At 38.5% G+C, this 16,849-nt stretch overlaps 1 protein-coding gene across 1 annotated transcript; it reads left to right on the top strand.

Annotated features, from left to right (window-relative positions):
- Positions 1 to 4,354: 4,354 nt before the first annotated feature.
- On the top strand, positions 4,355 to 4,945 carry LOC145689579 (uncharacterized). The gene has a single exon (XM_081763760.1). The coding sequence runs from the start codon at positions 4,355 to 4,357 to the stop codon at positions 4,943 to 4,945; it is 591 nt and encodes a 196-aa protein (XP_081619886.1).
- The last annotated feature ends 11,904 nt before the right edge of the window (positions 4,946 to 16,849 follow it).

The following is a 16,849-nucleotide window of genomic DNA, read 5'->3' as shown; positions in this document are numbered from 1 at the left end:
TTCTCATTTAATGAAATAAATAAAAATCAAAAGTTTGTCGCTTGCTCTCAACCCAATAAAGGAGCATTTGATTTCTTGCTGTGATCTTGACGTCCTGCACAACAGTGATGTACCGGACACATAGAGGTCGGTTTCCAAATGCTGTTGAGCAAAGCTGTTTATTTCTAATTGCACTACTGCCTTTCTAGCCGATTTTGCCGGGGCTCCTCTATATTACATTTCTTACCGCGTCGATATTCTGCAGCGAACGCACACATTTCTGCCAAGGACGCTTCGATTCCAAATTTTGTTCCTTCGCTGAAAATTTTCGTACAGTCTGTATATGGTTTTGATGGAGGTGTCAAGCGGGTATGAAACTGTTCTCGAAAATGTCTTTGACCCACGACAAACTTTTTGTTTTATAAAAGGAAATGCACATATATAATAGCTACTCTATTGTAAGCCTCTTCTTGTCGTTATCTTTGCAACACTAGCCCTCAAGCGACGGAGTCGTGAGTTAAAGTTCCTTTCATTATTCAGTTGTATCTCTAAATTATACTGCTGCTAAACTGTTGAAATGCAACACTTGATTTCCAGTCCACATTAAACAGTGCAAAAAAACAAATTATGTACTTTTCGTGTACATTTGGGCGTGGGTGGGATAAGTTGGCACTTTAAAACTGGCCATCCTTTAGGTTGGGATCTGCAGGGGTGCAAATTAAATTGACCGGTATACTATTAGAAAGGCATTTAAGGACACCCAGTAGCAATTCACGGATCAGGCACTAAGTTGGTACACAATGAGAAGACGGACGGTAGGTGGTAGTAATTCCAATACAGATGTGTCACTAGAACAAATATTTCAGATGCTGGAAGAGGTAGAAATCAGTGGGGGAAGACTGGTGAATATGGTGGATAGGGCAGCAATTCGTATCGTCTGCAGGGTCGTATATTTAAATTGTTGTGAAACATGATTAGACCTCTCCTGTTGACCAGCGCCCTACATAGACGTTACAGTTTGTGACAATTTACTGAATTCTTGGTCCTGATGGATTCTCCTGGATTAAGAAATGAAATTTTTCAGTTTAACTTCCCACGGTTACGCCTTTTAGGCTAAGAGAGTCTGATTAAGGCAAGTGGATGATAGAAAAACCGGTTGAATGAGAATGTGGTATGAAACTTGTCCACCACTAAGTTGCTTGTCCGGGGATCAAACCTGCGACCCCAGAAGTAGCCCCCCCATCCGCCTTTTCTGAATTAAGAAAACTGCAGTGTGTCACTCTACCTGCGATGCACCTTATGGTCACCACAAATCTCTGTGGGTGCAGTGTCGGCTCTGAAAGCATTTACAAGCGAAAGCGCGATCCAGCCATTGGTAGAATATACCGGTGTTCGTAAAAGATTTATTTTGCTTTTAATTGTGATTATGATAGTGAAATTGACCTCTTTTGTAGCTCAGGGGCAGGAGGATTGTAGGGCTGAACGAAAAAGAAACACTTTTGTTCTCAGTCAATTCGTATGGCATTCATATTTCCATCTTTTCACCTCTTCCAGTTTCTCCAGATGTCGTGCTACGTTCCAATGATCAATGCTGAATTCTTGTGCAGTCTCTCGTGTCATTACCCTTGATGATCACCTTCAGTTTGTTGTTACCAACAGCCGAACGTTGTCCATAACCTTCCAAATCATCGATGCGTAAATCTTGCTAATAAAACTCCAACTGACCAAAGCAGTATAATATATATTTTAAGATTATGTATCTGTGTTACAGTTTCAGCTATGTAAGGTAGCCTTTCTCAGACACATTATGAGAGAAATATCCTAGTTTGACAGCTTATACACAATCTGAATGCAAGACACGCATACTTTCTCTTTACAAAACGTAAACTTTTAATTGGCTCTAAAAAGTAAATTTTTATTTAGATGTAGTCACTTTCTCTTTTTGCGCACCTGTTATGAAACTCTTAATTAGGTGTTGTCACTTACACTTTCTATTCACTATTGTCCTGCTGATCTTCATTGTACACCTGTTCTAATAGCTCGTGTTGATCCTTGTAATTCTCTCTTTCTATTTTGTCTATCATCTTTTCCCATAATTGATGTATCACAATTCCACTAGACCAATTCATCAACTTCTTCCCATATTTCTTAATCCACTGGGCTTCTTTCCACTTTCTTATCACACATTTTCTCCCTTTCTAATCCTTTTATTCCTTCCCAGTCTATCACATGTCCCGTTTCTTTAATGTGTTTGTATATTGCGTTGTTCTCTCTTTTTAGTCTGGCATCGTCCTTACGTTGTTTCATCCTTTGGTCTAATCTCTTTCCTGTTTCCACTCATGTCCAAAATGATTGTCGCATATCTATAACTTTCTTCTGGTAAGAATATAATTTGATAATGATTTTGCAGGGTAGTTTCAATACTGATACTATGTGTATAATCGGAAAATGTATAACTCACTCACTCTATGGCCTATGGAATCCGGAGGTTCAATGCCGGGTTCACGAAAGCTCTCCACTGACTTCTATCCTTAGCTAACTGCACCCAGTTTCTACTTTGTATTCCAATCTCTGCGAGATCCATCTTAATATTGTCCTCCCATCTGCGCCTAGGTCTTCCTAATATATATATTTGTGGTAAATTTCATAGAAAAAAATATAAATACGAAAATTAGAATGAGTAAAACAAAATATTGCTAATTGGGCAAAAAGTTTTATTTTCATTTTATTGTTCATGTTTACTGCTCTTTTGATATGAAATTTGCCACATACATGTCTTTGCCGATTATACACATGCTAACATTATAAGAAATACCGGGCGATTTCGTTATCAAATTATATTCCTACAACAACTTACTTATAGATATGCGACAATAATTTTGGACATGAGTGTACTTGCCTTTACAATTAACCTGGTACACTACTCCTTCCTCTTCTCATCGTATCACCTTTTCTTTCTTCTTTCTTTTAATTAAAAGTTTACGTTTTATAAAGAGAAAGTAGGCATGTCTTGCATTCAGATTGTGTATAAGCTGATGAAACTGGATATTTCTCTCATAATGTGTCTGAGGAAGGCTATTTACATAGCTGAAACTGTAACATAGATACATAATCTTAAAATATATATTATACTGCTTTGGTCAGTTGGAGTTTTATTAGTAATCTTGAATTTTCCAAAGCTGCAATGAATAATTTACAAGCGTAAACCTCATGACAAAAGTTTGGTAAGTAACGTTGGATTGTGTATTCGTTTATGTGCCTTAATTTTGTTCCATACTTCATTAATATTTCTAGCAGTTTGGAAGGCTCTGCGACGGAGTTGAAATTTGTTGAAGAAGATTTTATTCAAATCGTCTTTTGACATCCTATCCTCTCAGGGCTGAAACAGACAGAAGCATAGAAATATTTCCCATGATGTATATACATCCAGAAAGTGCAGAACATAAGTTTTCGAGTGATATGTAGCGTACTTTGAAAGTGAAAGTACTCAAAATCCTGCAACTCTTCTCACTGGTCTAGTAGCTAGCGCAAGTGTCTTTGGTGCACGTAGGTCCAGGTTTGATTCCCGATAGAAGAGCATTGATATGTCAAGACATGATATTTCGGATTCTACTTTAAATACGTACGTGCTGGACAAGCGCGTATCCAGAAATTTTCAATGGGGGTGGGTGAACATTTTGGGGCAAAACTGAAAACAACATAGGCCTATTTTGTGTTGAACATGAATGTGGATATGGCTATTACACATACATACATACAAAACACACACACACACACACACACACACATATATATATATATATATATATATATATATATATATATATATATATCAGAGGAAAATTTCCGATCGTCAGGTCGACATTGGCGAGAAGAAATTTCGAGCTGGCGACCAGTATTCAGTAGGAATGGTTTCTATACAAACTCAGGGCTGCGCAGTATCTGATTCGCACGAAAATAATTGTCACTAACATTGTTGACACTCACACTGTCACTGACAAAATAATTGTCAGGAAACAGCTGATTCGAATGTAGCTTTGATGGTAACCTCGTTATTTGTGAAAGAGGCAGACGTGTCCGACCTTTGGAAATTAGATTCAATAGGTATCACGAACCCTGTCGAGAAATCGAAAGCAGAACACGAACTTTCCGTTAAACAGTGTTTTCTCGATTCTGTAAAATTTACGGAATGCAGACGATATGAAGTTTCTTTACCGTGGTGCGATAGATATATTCCGCTTCCAACTAATTTCAAGGAGGCTGAGAAGTGATTGAAGAGCACCACACGCAAAATGAAGAGAGAAGCTCTGTATGAAGACTGAAAAGGTTCTGCTTCAGTGGCAGCTAAGTGGAATCATTGAAGAAGTTTCAACAGATGATTCCACTACTTGTGGGCATTAATCTTTCTCATAGACCTGTAGTAAAAGACACTAGTGTTACTACCCGCATCCGCCCCGTATTTGATGCATCCTCCAGATTACCGAGCTATCCGTCATTGAATCAGTGTCTCGAGTGTGGTCCAAACCTGATTGAGTTGATTCCTGATGTTCTTTTAAGATTTCAAGAGAAAAGAATCGGAGTGACTGCCGATATAGAAAAAGCGTTTCTTCAAATCAGTGTTAAAGCGGAAGAGAGAGACTATCTACGGTTCCTTTGGTGGGAGACTGAAGAAGATGGAAAAATGAAGGTGTTTCGCCACGCCCGAGCTGTTTTTGGGCTGAAGTGTAGTCCGTTTATATTAGGGGCCGTCATAGAATACTATTTAGAAAGGGTTTTGAATATTGACAATGACTGGTCCCAACAAATGCTGAAGATCTTGTACGTTGATAATATAGTGACAAGTGTTCGTGTTGACGACGAGCTGCAGAAGTTTGTATCGGAAGCTACAGATGTGATGGCCAAAGGAGGCTTTAATCTGAGAGGATGGGAACATTCGTTTGAAGAACAGCCAACCCCTGCTTTTTAGTTCTTGGTCTCTCTTGGAACAAACAGACAGATACTTTGCATTTCAATTTGGCATGGTTGGAATATGTTGAATTGGAAATTATCACGAAGACAATGCTATAGATCGCACATAAAGTTTGTGACCCGATTGGAATGGTTTATCACAAAATGATGTTACAGAAGACATGGAAATCGGGAATAGGCTGGGATGATGAAGTCTGTGGTAGTTTGAAAGAAGAATTTTTAAGATGGTTCCAAGAATTAGACGTCTTGCATAATATTACTATTCCTAGATGGATTGCAGTTACCGAAAATGTAGAAGACTACACGATTCATACCTTTTGCGACGCTAGTCAAGACGCTTATGCAGCGGTCACTTTTCTGAGGATAGGAAACAATGGAAACCCGATGGTAAGGTTGCTTGCAGCGAAATCTCGCATTGCACCTTTAAAAAGCACCACTATACCACGCTTGGAATTGCTTGCGGCCTTAATAGAAGCACGTTTAGCTAAGTTGGTGTGTGAAGCTTTCTCCTGGAAGGATGTGCAGTTATTTTTCTGGAGTGATTCAACTACTATTTTAGCCTGGATTCTAAGAGATGAGAACTGGTCTGTTTTCGTGAGAAATAGAGTGCAAGAAATACGACGACTTTCTTTCCCGTCATTCTGGGAGTATGTCATCGGAGCAGAGAATCCGGTGGACCCTCCGTCAAAGGGCTGCAGGGCAAAACACCTTGTAGGAGTGCGTTGGTGCGAGGGTCTTGCATGGTTGGCAAACCCGATTGAGACTTTGCCTTGTTCAAACTATAATGACCAAACCAAAGACGAAGAAGCAATACAAAGCGAGATGCGGACTACTTGTCTTACCAATAACGTGGAGCCTGTGGAAGCCGATTGGTACTACAAGAAGTTTTCAAAGTACGAACAGGTTGTGCGGATGGTGGGTTGGATTCTTCGGTTCGTGAGTAACTGTAGGTCCCAACGCGATCAAAGGCAATTTGCAGAACTGATAAGTGAAGAATTTTCCGATGCGGGAAAGATTGTTTTTGATCCATACAGAATCTTTTATCAGCGTAGAGGATGGAAAACTAAAATGTTTAGAAGTTTTCAAAGACAACAAGAATGTCATACGAGTGAAGACAAAAATTATTTACAGGAAAGATGAAGAGGATTTCCGAAGCCCAATGGTGTTACCGTCAAAGCACAAAGTTGTGAAGCGACTGATCTACCATAATCATGTGAAACATCAGCACGCTGGTACACAAATTTTGTTGAATATACTCAGAGAGCGGTTTTGGATTTTAAGTGGCAGAAGGACAGTGAGAGCTGTGGTAAACAAGTGCGTCAGCTGCAAAAGACATGCTACGGAAAACGTAAAACCAGTAACCGCGCCGCTTCCAGAAGACCGCGTTCGAGATGCCAAAGTGTTCGAAGTGGTAGGAGTGGACTGGACATGGCTGGCCCACTTTTTCTGAAGGGTAGTGAGAAGGCATGGGTGTGTGTTTTCACTTGTGCTGTGTATAGGGCAGTGCATTTCGAACTTGTAACGGCACTGTCGACTACTTGCCTTCCATTTAGCTCTCCGTCGATTTGTTGCAAGACGAGGAAGGTGTTCCACGGTGTACAGTGATAATGGTACCAATTTCGTTGGGACTGCCAATGTACTCAGGATTGGACTGGAACACAATTATCAAGCAAAGTGCAGCACGTCAGAGTGGAAGTTCAATCCTCCAACTGCTGGTTGGTGGGAACGAACCATTAGGGTTTTGAAGGACTTGTTGAAGAAAGTGTTGGGCCGAGCTTGCTTGCTTGTATGAGGAACTAGCTACTGTCTTGTGTGACTGCGAATCATTGATAAATTCAAGGCCCCTAACTTACGTTGAAGGAAATAAAGCAAATTTACTTCCTCTGAGTCCTTCCATGTTCCTGCATGATAATTGTGAGTGTGGAGTCCCTGATGTAGATGCAGTGGATCATGATAGTTTGAATAAACGAGTGAAGCGTAAACAAACTTTACAGACTGAACTAAGGAACAGGTTCTGGAGTGAATATTTGGGCCAATTTGTACAGAATACAGAGAACAAAAAACATGGCCAGTCTGTGACAGCTGGGGACATTGTTCTTGTCGGGAGTGATAATTCGAAACGTATTAATTGGCCATTAGTGCGAGACGTTGAGGTGTTGCCAGGTAAAGATGGGGTTGTGAGATTAGTAAGGCTACAGACTGCCTATGGCGAACTGATAAGGCCTGTACAACGTTTGTATCCGTTAGAAGTAATCAACCAGAATTTGTGGAGAGATTGGGTGGTTTATTCTGGAGCCGCTCCTCACGAGAAACCATTAGACTGTGAACTGTCATGCTTGAAATCGAGAAGTGGACGTAATATCAAAGTTCCAGAGAGACTTAATTTGTAAAAATAAAAAAGGAGATTTTTGTAGTAGACCATGTTGAGTTGTCCACCAACTCAAGGTGGAGGATGTTAAGTGATTTTTTTCTGTTGACGGAAGGAAGGGTCTTAGTAATGGGCGTTGTGAGAAGGCCCTGGCACCACTGATACGGTGACGGTGAAGGTGTATAATGAGAGAGGGAGATTGCTTGTTTTGTTGATCCCTTCAAAATTTTGTGTATTTTGAGATTAAAAATAAATTGTACAGTTTACAAAAGACATGAGTAGCTGTTTCTATCCTTGTTCTAGCACTAACCAAACCAATCGCACTCGGGGCCGGATTAAGGGAGGGGCTTAGGGGGACTGTAGACCTGTGGGGGCCTCTCATCTGATCGAAATCTCAACTAGTTACCTAAAAAAGAATCATGCAAGATTAGGGTTGCCAGACGTCCCGGTTTTCAATGACAGACTTACCTGTCCCGAGAAAGGCTTTCGAGACGCCTGTTTGTCCCGATTTTCGCTCTTTAGATTGGAAAAATATTAACCTGCAACCTTTTTCCTCTCAGAAGAAAAAGAACCAAAAGTTTTAAGAACGCTCTTTGAAAATCCGCTAAACGAACCATTTCTTTGGTTTGTACAAAGCCCGATGGATGTGTTCAACAGAAAAATACTTAAAATAGAAAAGGCATATATATTTGTAATGGAAGTTGTAATTTTAGAGGACACTCTTACATTCGTAAACCAAATAAAAGAAGAAAGAATTCTACCTCAGAAAGTGAAATCTTTGGCTTATTGATTTAACAGATTGAGACATAAAAATTTTATGTTGAATTGGAAGAGTTGGGGGCACGGTAGCTCAGTGGTAGAGAGTAGGATCCCAGCTCGCGCCAAGTAGGCTTTATGGTGGACAAACACCGTGTTCGTGGGTTTTCTCGGGGTTCACCCACTTTTTCAGGGTGTCTATCGGTCACGAAATCAGAAAACGGCCATGGAAGTCAAGAAAAAGTCACGAAATTTAGCTTTTGGATCACGATTTTTTGAAATCTGTACAAGCTGGAAAATTTTGTTGTATAAAACGTCAAAATTCACCACCAAAAATGTCGATGGTCGGCTTTAAACGATACCAAATCACAAGCAAAGCACACCTCTATCGCATGCATGAAAATTCAGTCTATTACGCACCCAAATTCGTTCTTGAGAATGTTACAAAATTTTATGGTTTGGTAAAGGAAAGGTCACGAAAAAGTCAAGAAATTTCATTTTGAAATTTTAATAGACACCCTGTTTCTTCACTCCACCATTTCCTTCATTTCTCATCACTGCCGTTTCCGTTAGCTTAGACGGCGTAATCGTGGGACATAAAACTGAAAGATTTCATTTCATTTTCAGTGAAAGAGTTCTGATGGGGATAACGTCAGTCAATGACTTTTCTATCTTTAAATGGATGTTGCTATGCTCCACACCAGCGTGGATTGAAGCACAAGAAATGGTTGTTTCTACAAAATAAGGGTCAATCAATTGACGATTCTATATTGTTTAATCAGTTCTCATACTTAAAAGAACAAATACAAGCAATACTTGTGAAGAACAACAACATTTGGATTAGTAAATAATGTCAGGAGAAGTGGACCTATTTATTTGGACAGTGCGAGTGTTTGGAGCAGTACTCGGAATTACTATGACTGTGTATTTATCTTCAATGTTCTTGGGCATAATGCTAACGTGGAAAGGGTATTTTCTCTCATGAATGTGCAATGGACACAGGAAGAACTGTGTTTTTGCGAATGGATATTTTGAGCTTTTGCTTGCCAGATTGCTTTTACAAATTAATCTAAGAGTCCGAAAGATCTTTTACGTGTTTTATACATTTGATGTGAAGGAATTTGCTTCATTTTTCAAATAATTCACTGAGTATCTGTTGCATTTAGATCTGTATAGTCTTACATCTAAATTTCATTTGAAATCTCATTTCAACGATTACAGAATTGAGTTGTCTTTAATATACTGGACAAATGTGTGGATAAATATTTCTAAAGATGCTGTGCACGTATTCAATAATTTTGGATTAATATTTTTCCTTTATCTGATAAAATTTCCAGTAATTTTCATGTTAAAATTCCGTAACAACTTACTCTAGCACAAGAAGTGGCAGTTAAACACATAAAAGTGTGTGTCTTGTTTCATTTTGGTACTGGATGTTTTCTGCCAAACTTTTCGAGAGATTGCGTAAGTCTTTCAAGAGATTTACTTTTTGCTTATCGTTCTGAATTTAGCGTAAATGTATTTTTTCTTGGCAAATGCTAAACTTCTATTTTTTTTTTTTTTTTTTTTTTTTTTTTTAGATTATGACGCAACAAAGGAAGAAGTATATCTTCAATCATAAATGGGAGGGTGTGTTGTAATTTGCGCAACATTTAGGACCTGTTAAACACAACTCGGAATGTAGAATAAGGGGCGCCAGGCAGCTCTTATTATGTTACCTTCTCACATTTTTTATACATCCTTTATGAGGCTCAGGGGGCGGATCCAGGACAGACTTCTGGAAGGGGCGGTGGATTGTAATACAGCTACTTTTAAGAGTATGGGATGGGTAACATAAGAAAGTTTCCTCTTCTGGGATCGCCCCCCGCTGGATCCGCCCCTGATGGGGCTTCATTTGTGTTAACTGTGTATAGAATAAACTGGAAAGTTGTGAGTAGTAACCTGGAAAAGACAGGTAATTAACTAATTCTGAGCAAATGAGTAGGAACCCTGAACTTATATATGGCCTGAGATTGGTGTCCCGGTTTTTCGTTTACAAAATCTGGCAACCCTATGCAAGATACAATCATCCTCATAAGATAAAAATATGACCAAAAATGTGAAAGATATTCCTATAACTTTCCTATTGTACTTTCACAGAAATGTATTAGGCAAAGTCAGCAGGGGCCACATATTTTTAATAGCTTCGGGTATCCACATGGGTTAATCCGGCCCTGATCGAACTAATCGTTTTTTGGTTTGTTTGTTTGTTTGTTCCACGTAGGGTGCAATATAAGCATTTTATATTAAAATAAGTGTAATTTGTATCAATTTTCCAAGTCTACTTTTAGTGTGTGTGTTTTGTTTTCTTATCTTAGGAACTATTGAAGCAGAAATAATGGGGTTTCGTGCACAAACGATGAACTAACGAACAACATTATTTTCATCATTATTGCTTGAAGTCGGGGGAGGGAAGGCAAGTTCATGAATCTGAACTTGATAAGCCTGCATCAAGTTTCGTTTGCATTTGCTATATGCTAATCACTTGTTATTGCGTAATATATATATCATCATTCGTGGAACTAATTTTCTTCGTGCATGATTATTGAACGCACAATTGAAAATTACCAAAAAAAAATATATAAATATGTCATTAAATAAACAGAATTAGAATCTGATTAAAACAAAGTACAAAACTGGCCAGTAGGTGCAGCATGTATGCCTAACTGCAAATTTTGTATGGTACTTTAACTGAAATGAAACATCACAGAATTTTAGAGATTACTCAGAAGTAGAATATTTTCTGAGGCGAAAGATTTATTATTTTTATTTCATTATAGATTCTCTTATTCCAAAGTCTTAAAATCACTCAGGATCTCGAATACTTCCATAAATAATATTTTGTACACAAATGCTATATTGCTGCGATTATTCTCCTTTATTATACTTACTGTACGTCGCTGATTTTGTTATTCCTAATAACACCACAATATTTCAGTTTGCTGATGACACTGCTTTTTTCACAACTGGCCGCACCGTACAATCTCTCAATAAAACCATGCAAGTAGCCATTGATGCATTTGTGCGATGGTGTCATGTTTGGAGGTTAAATATTAACTCTTCCAAAACACAAACCATAGTTTTCTTACCACGTCGACGCCGTTCACGAGTACATCGAAACCCGAATCTACTTCGCCTTCAGGTTGACCTTACGCCTATTCCAGTTTCAAGTACTATTACGTATCTCGGTGTCATTTTTGACACTCATCTTACCTGGACTCCACATCTCACCAAACTCATAGGTCAGGCGCAAAATCGACTTAATCTTCTCAAACGATTAGTGGGCACAACCTGGGGATTAAGGGCACATACCGTTCTCAATACATATAAAACCTTCATGCGGAGTACACTAACCTATGGGCATACAGCCTGGGCATCTGCGCCCCTAAAATTCTATCAAAAACTTGCTATACTAGAACGCCATGCTATACGCCTAGCATACCGCATAAGCCTACCTCATCCAACACGTTTACTTTATGAGATGATCTATTTTTCGCCATTATTAACGCACCTCGAACAACTACGTATACGTTACATCAGCAAACGTATAGCACAGCCCCATCCTATGATTCTTGATATACTCCGCTACGACCGTGACAACGATGCACCACCAACATTCATTGACACCCCTCTCCAACACTTCATGACATTATATCATTTACAGTTAGATGTTGACATATTGGACCCCGAAATCTATACAATCTACCGACCGCATGAACTTTCATCTCATATCTATCCATCATATGCACAGTAATACCTATTAACCAGTGGCGGCTAATGTAAGAGTTGCAGCGTTGCGCAACGACCAAAGTATTTCAAGAAAAAAATATTATTATCAATAGTAGTAAAGAACAGAAAAAAATACTTTTTAATACTTGCATATATACACTTTAAATAACTTATTTTTTACTTCTGTAACTGTCAGTTCCGTTAATCCATTTTAAAAAGCGAAAAATAATCCGTCATAGAGTCTCTAATTTACATTGTGTTGCAGCGAGCATGCAACGACCAGATTCCTTCAGCGCGGGAATTGGAGCAAATGTTAAGTCTCCTTTTCCCTATCTCAGAAGTTAAAGGGACTGGTCGTTGCAGTGCTTCTGCAACACAACACGATTTCCAGTGAACGAGAAGGTTTTTTTTTACGCTAAGTAAGATTTCTGAATTTTCTTTCACTAGCAATTAACAAATGGAATTTGTTTTTATGCATTCAGATTTTTAAATTACGAGACCATACTGAAGCAAATCAATATAATGACAATTAAAAAAAGTGATTGTAAAATTACAAAATAAGAAAGAAAATATCTAGTAGAGGAGAAAACAAATGAAAGTAGACCCACATTTACAAGTTAATTCTTAGCTTATATTGATAATGAAGGCTTCTTCTATAGTAATTTGTGAATCAAATATTAATAAGTCAGTATGTAGAATCGCTCCCCCCTCCTCTGTGGATAGTATTTTAGTATAAACATATTTCTTTTATAAAATAAGTATATTTTATACTCTTGGTAATTTCCACATAAAACTGTATGATGGGGAACGCCACATTGAATTTGGGACTAATTAGCAATGCTCAGGGGCGTAGCCACGAGGTGGTCCACCGGATCCGGACCTCCCAAAAATTTCGAAACTTGACTAACATTTGTAGACTTTCTTAATAAACTATACTTTTCTAACACAGAAACGATTGATGTAGGCTAAATATTTTATTTTACGCTTCATCATGTACTCTTCTTTTCTTATAAAAATAATCGTTCTATCATTTTTTTCTAAAAATATAGGTGACAGTAAGTAAGAATTACTTATCGTCTTTTCGGGTGCAGTATAAGACAGGTTCCATATTATGTAGACGTATTGGACCTCCCTCAAATACTTTGGACCCCTCCCAGTTAACATTTCTAGGTGTAGAACTGGCAGTGCTGTTTGTTTTGTTGTTCTTTGATTTTTGGCTTCTGTTACATGCTGATCCTTCATCTGGCGAGTTTCGAGGTTTCCTTTCCAGAACATATCACATTGGTAGGCATTGTTTCGCCTCATGTGGAAGTATATTGTGTTCATCGTGCATTGCGTAACAACCAAGATGGATGATTTGGAATGTAGTTTTTTTTCTTTTACGCACATGTGTGTGTGTTGATGTATGAATATGTGACATTTGGAATTCATATACCAGTACCTATTTTGTATCAGCTGTTTTGGTTTTTAATTATTAGGTTTAATTTTGTTGTGTGTGCTTTAATTCTGTAAATAACCTACAAATTCTGAATGAATTCTATACCATGACTTCTGTAAATAACTTACAAAAAACATTGACCAGCTTTCAACTGAGGAAAAATTTGCAATTAAGGCTTAGACAAAACAAGCAAAGGCAATTCAGGAGAGTGTTCGAAAAAAAAATCCAGTTTAAATTTACAGGATATCTTATGCAGTAGTGTTGTTTGCACCAGATACATTTCCTCAACTTATTTTAAATTTTCCTGGATAAACTGTGAATAAATTGTGTTCAATGTACATTTTTTTTATAACACTAATCTCTGCTACGAACTCTCTTCAGTCAACGCTGAAAAGGAATTCGGATCACTGTCAAGGACTGAGTTTGCTAGAATGAATCATTCGCAATAATCTAGAAAAAATATTTAGTGAATCTACAAAGCTTTGAAGTTAATATTAACAGTACTTATGGCGTCAGCAAAAGACGTAAAGTTTTTTTTCCACATGAGAAAGAATTGACACTTTCAAGGAATTGAATGTCCCAAGAAAGGTTATCACCACTGGTTATGCTTTCCATCGAAAAAGACCTGACAATAAGAATACCAGAGTTCAACCAGCATGTATTAGACAGATTTGCTCCAATCAAAGAGAGGAGAATGAACTTACTAATTAATTAAGGTGATTAATCGGATAAAATGTTCTGCATTTTTTATTTTTTTAAAAACAGAATTTTATTTAATTAACATGTCACATAGCATTTGCATATAAAGTTATGCTGATTAGTCAGTGAGTCAACTATATATCTTCTGTCTCTTATCGCTCGTACTGCAACACCCGAAACCACAATCCACCGGCCGCCACTGCTATTAACAAGGGCCTCCTTCGTCTTCATCAGTTCCTGAATCGCCCCAGGAACAGAAGATAACTTCATTCGTCTGAACTAACATAACCTTGTGATGTGACGTCCAAAGCACTGCATTTCATCCATTCATTACAGTTGTTCATTTTATTACTGCAGCCCTTAACTTTCTTTTCCTCTCATATTTTGTGTTTATGTAATAATAACTGCCAATATTCTCTTCTAACCATTAACCTATTAGTGTTTATGTTATATATATATATATATATATATATATATATATATATATATATATTTCTCTTCTAGAATCATTTCAATCCATGTATGTTTCATATTAATGTGATGAATAAAGAAATAATAAACCTGGCAACCCTTAGACCACCTACATTTCCATAGAGACACTTGGTCTACAGTACAACACTTACCCGAAGAAAGGGCACAACCCTTTAAACGGGACGACGAACAAAAAAAAATGAGATTATTCATCTTTACCTTTGAGCAGAACCCAGCCTCTCTTATAGCTGTTAATCTGTTAGCGAGGATCAGGTGTAGCATACGCACTTGTGAGCATCACAGACATACTCTATTTAGAGGACTGACGGAAGTTGACACTTTCGGAGGGTCGCTTATATTTTTGGACTATTGTCATCATCTTTATCATCTTCATCATCTTCGTCATCACTTGATCATCGCTTCATCACACGGATAGGTTGTGCTGGTCTTTGGACCCAGTCACAAGAACCTACCCCCATACGTGGGGCCACCGGCTCCTGGTTCCTCTGCACCAGACCGTGAAACTTTGTCTCGTTCCGGTCGTACCAGACACCTTTCATGGGGCAGTCAAACTAGTTCGCGAGCAACCAGACCCAGAGATCGTACTGATTCTGGTGACTCCGCTCATTCAAACAAACGACCTCGGGACAGATCTCGGTCTCCTGTACCTACTAACATGGACTCGGCAATGGATACGGCTTCTGGATCAGGCTCAAATTTCTATACAACTAAAGAACCTATCTATTCTTTTCTGCTTACCGATTTCGATACAAAATATACGCATCCTAAAATGGTTTTCTTACAAATAATCAAGTATCTGCCTCGAGCTAGTATGGAAAACATTGTTAAAACTAGGAATGGTTTTATCATTCATTCAAAAGACCCGAATTTCGGCATCACACTTAGGAACAAAGCATCATACGAGATCTTTGGCAAAACGGCTAAATTAACCAAACAAGCTGATCGGAAGACAAAACAACCTCCTCCTCCACGCAAACCACCCATGTTTTCTGTTGTCATCCGTGGAGTAATACCCGAAATCAGCGATGAGGAAGTTTTCGAAGAACTCAAACAAGAAGGCATTGAGGTCAACAAATGCATTCGCATTAAAAATAATAATGGCCCTACTTACATGGTACGTGTTTTGTCCCAAGATCAGACAGCGCTTGACTATTTGTTAGCTCATGGAGCTCCTATCTATAAGAAACTCCATCGAGTCGAGCCTTCCAAGACACCAGGACCTTTGCCAATTCGGTGTGAGAAGTGCCAAACTTATAACGCACACTTTACTCGCCAGTGCCCGAATCCATCTAAATGTGGCTATTGTTGTGAATCTCACGACACAAAAGCATGCAAAAATCAGCAACAGCAGCCACACTGCTCTACCTGCAACGAAAACCATCCAACATATAGCTACCGCTGTAAGGGAAAACCTCAGGCACAACCGGAACGTCCAGAACTTACAGTGCCAGTACAAAGTTTTGATAAAACCACACCACCCTCACAATCTCTTGCTCAACCTCTCACTGTCGAAGATCTTCTTCGTTACATCACCATTGTACTACAAAATGCTTTTCCTTTCCAACGCGAGCACATTCTTCGTGTCGCCATATCAACAGCCAAATCTCTCTTCAATCTTAACTTTACTGCTACATATTCAGGACCTTTCGTTCACTTCCACATCGCACCTCTAGAGACAGAAGTCTAAGACCAATATGGCTATGGCAGTATACATTATGGCTCTTAATTTACTTTTCGTTAACATCAGATCATTTCAGCAACATAAAGTACTTCTAGAGCCTCTTTTGTTAGAAGAAAAAATCGATATCATAGCTCTTAACGAAACAGCCTTAAAACCAGCCTCTTCTGCACGACTTTCTGGTTACCAACTTCAACGCTGCGATTACCACGATGTACACGCACGCGCTCAAGGTGGGGTGCTGATTGGTTTTTCTCCGAAACGTCCTTATCGACAATACAATCCTACTGCTTTTACAAATCTTCCTGAACATCTGTTATTCTCTATATACTACCCTTCTCTTACAGTTAATATAGCAACCATATATATACGCCCTGGTCATCCAATACCTTTTACCTTTTTCGAATATATCGCTCAAAACTTTAAAAACATAATCATCATGGCTGACATAAACATCCATAGCAGAAGTGCAAGGGAGAAACAACGTTTTAGAGACTTTATTTCAACTACGCTACAACTCCACATTCATAATCTTCCTGGTCCCACTCGACCAGCTAGTCAAACAACCCCAGATGTAGTAATCACATCTCTCTCTCTTATAAATCACTCTGAAGTGACAGTTCTTGACACGATTGGAAGCGATCACTGTCCTATCAAACTAACAATCAAAAAGATGCGGCCATCTCTACAAAAGTTAGAGCCA

The sequence above is a fragment of the Thermobia domestica genome, chromosome 7, assembly GCF_964235325.1.
Source record: "Thermobia domestica chromosome 7, izTheDome1.hap1.1, whole genome shotgun sequence".
NCBI lineage: Eukaryota > Metazoa > Arthropoda > Insecta > Zygentoma > Lepismatidae > Thermobia > Thermobia domestica.
This window is presented reverse-complemented; position numbering and strand designations above follow the sequence as displayed.

Coding starts and splice junctions, on each gene's coding strand:
- LOC145689579 (XM_081763760.1), top strand. CDS start 4,355: ATGATTCCACTACTTGTGGGCATTAATCTTTCTCATAGACCTGTAGTA.